The 3,016-nt window shown below is 35.4% G+C and overlaps 1 protein-coding gene across 1 annotated transcript in view; it reads left to right on the forward strand.

Annotated features, from left to right (window-relative positions):
• The first annotated feature begins 2,075 nt into the window (after positions 1–2,075).
• Positions 2,076–3,016, forward strand: part of LOC106876746 (pleckstrin homology domain-containing family H member 2) — a 101,379-nt gene continuing 100,438 nt past the window's right edge. The window contains exon 1 of the mRNA XM_014925433.2: positions 2,076–2,080. Coding sequence (XP_014780919.1) covers positions 2,076–2,080 — 5 coding nt within the window. The remainder of the gene's footprint in view (positions 2,081–3,016) is intronic.

Here is a 3,016-nt window from a genome sequence, read left to right on the forward strand (position 1 = left end):
TATATATATATATATATATGTATACATGCATACATGTCCATATATGTATTATTAAACATTTAAAAAATAAGATTGGAGAGTTAAAAAATCAAAAATGGAGACAATAGAAAGTCAAATAGGGTTGCTGACAATTATCTAAGGGGTGTTCGGGATATGTGCTGCATGGTGATTTATGTTGCATTTAGATTTGTGGTAAAATTTGAAGATATGAAAACGTGGTGGTTGCATGTACCTAGGGCCTCGTTATATTTATTTAGTAATATATATATATGCATAAGGGCATTGCTACTTGTAGCAATAAGTGTAGTTAAAAATTTGAGTTTGCAACTGTATGATTTTGAGGTTCAATACCCTTAGACTATTGTGTTCTACCGTAATAACTTCATAATGACTAAAGGTTGGTGAGTGAAATTTGGTAGGTGGAGCTTAGTCTGAGATAAGATGTTTGCTTTGAAACTACTTTTGGGTACCCAGTATAGCATTGCATGTGAAATTTAATAAACTATGTGGTAATCTATTAAATAGATCATTCCTTTTACTGGGGAAAATACTCAAGCCCCCCCCCCGCCCCCTCCTCTCTCTCTCTCTCATCTAGTTTTACAGTGTCCACCATTTCGCATTTTGGAGCCTTTCACAGAATCCACTCTACTGCAAACATTCATACAAGTTTCCATTCTGACACTGATTTCCACCAATACAAGTGACCCTAAAAATGTCAAAGGTGATGACCTCCTTCTTCTCACTTAGCCATTCGGAGAAAAATTACTGAAACAGATGTTACATTGACAGTTTGTGGTGAATATATTTCGTCTTGCTTTGCATACACACACACACACACACACACACACACTCTCTCTCTCTCTCTCTCTCTCTCTCTCTCTCTCTCTCTCTCTCTGTGTCACACACACATGTACACACTCTTCCCTCTTTTTTCTCCCTTTTGCTCTGTCATGCACACACAACTCTCTCTCTCTCTGTCTTTCTCAATGTATAATAAAAGAAATAAGGCTTCACTAAATCTTTGTTTATATAAACAATGCTAACCTGCTTTTCATCCATCTGCTTCAAGTGACAGTTTTTTAATAACAATAATAATAAAAATAGCATAATGATGATAATAATAATAATAATAATAATAATAATAATAATAATAATAATAATCCTTTCTACTAAAGGCACAAGGCATGAAATTTTGGAGGAGGGGACTAGTCAATTACATTGACCCCAGTGTTTCACTTGTACTTAATTTATCAGCCCTGAAAAGATGAATGATAAAGTTGACTGCATGCAAATGGACAAAATACTACTAAGCATTTTGCCTGGCATGCTAATGATTCTGCTAGCTAGCTGCCTTAATAATAATAATAATAATAATAATAATAATAATAATAATAATAATAATAACCCTAGGCATAACACCTACATGAACTTCTAACTTGTTGTCTCTTGAGGTCTCTGGGTGAGACTTGGATCCAACTTGTACAAATGCAAGGCAAAAGTCAAATATAAAATAATAATAACAACAATATTAATAACAATAATGATTTCAAATTTTGCTCCAAGGACTGCAAATTTGGGGGAGGGGACTAGTCAATTACAATGACCTCAGTGTTCAACTGGTACTTTTTTTATTGACCCCGAAAGGATGAAAGGCATAGTCGATCTTAGCAGAATTTGAACTTAAAACATGACGAGCGAAATACCACTAAGCATTTTGTCCAGCACGCTAATGATTCTGCCAGCTCACTGCCCTAATAACAATAATGATGATGATGATAATAATAATAATAATAATAATAATAATAATAATAATAATAATGATGATGATGATGATGATAATAATAGGGTGACCTAAAAAAGAATACTGAAAGCTTAATCTTCGCTGCCCAGGACCAGGTATTAAATATCGACTCAATGGAAAAGAATATATTCCACACGAGTAAAGTGAACCTCTGCAGAATGTGTAGGAAGAGGGTCGAAAGTGTGGCTCACATTGTTAGTGCTTGTGGAAGTCTTGCACAGAAAGAGTACAAGGGCAGACATGACAAGGCGGCCCAAAATCTTCACTGGCTACTATGCCGTAAGTATGGACATTAGGTCATGGGTACTTGGTGCCAACATACACCGGAAAAGGTAATGGACAAAAAGGGGAAGGCAAAAATCTTCTGGGACTTTGACTTCCAAACAGACAAGGTATTAGGCTGGATATAGTAACCATTAGGCAGGACAAACAAAAGTGCCTAATAATTGATTTGGTCAAGAGGTCAACATGTCATCATGAAAGAAAGAGGTTGATAAATATGGAGACCTGGAAATCGAGATCGCTAAAATGTGGCATCTACAAGAGTCAAACATAAAGGTTACCCCTATTGTCATCGGAGCATTAGGTTCAATACCACCCAGTCTGGAAAAACATCTGAAAACCTTAAAAATACCCTACAATCTAGATGTATTATTGTATAAAGTACTTTCTGTCTGAGGTCCTTATTGTGACTTGACAAACAGTACAAACCCCTGGTAGACACAATATCTTCAATCAACAACCTCATGATATTGTATACTGTGCAACATCTATAATAATAATAATAATAATGATAATAATAATAATAATGATAATCCTTTCTATTATAGGTACAAGGCTTGAAATTTTGGGGGAGGGGACTAGTCAATTACATCAACCCCAGTGTTTCACTGGTACTTAATTATCAACCTTGAAAAAATGAAAGGCGAAGTTAACTTTAGCAGAGTTTGAACTCAGAATGTAAAAACGAATGAAATGCCTCTAAGCATTTTGCCAGCATGCTAACAATTCTGCGAGCTTGTCGCCTTCGATTCTGCCATTATTATTAATGATACTAATAATAATCCTCTCTACTAGCGGCATAAGGCCAGCACTTTTTAGGGGAAGGGTTAGTTGATATCATAGAATCTGGTGCTTTATTTTATTGACCCAAAAGAATGAAAGGCAAATTTGAACGCTGGCATTAGAACTCAGGATATGAAGAGCCTATATATA

The sequence above is a fragment of the Octopus bimaculoides genome, chromosome 6, assembly GCF_001194135.2.
Source record: "Octopus bimaculoides isolate UCB-OBI-ISO-001 chromosome 6, ASM119413v2, whole genome shotgun sequence".
NCBI lineage: Eukaryota > Metazoa > Mollusca > Cephalopoda > Octopoda > Octopodidae > Octopus > Octopus bimaculoides.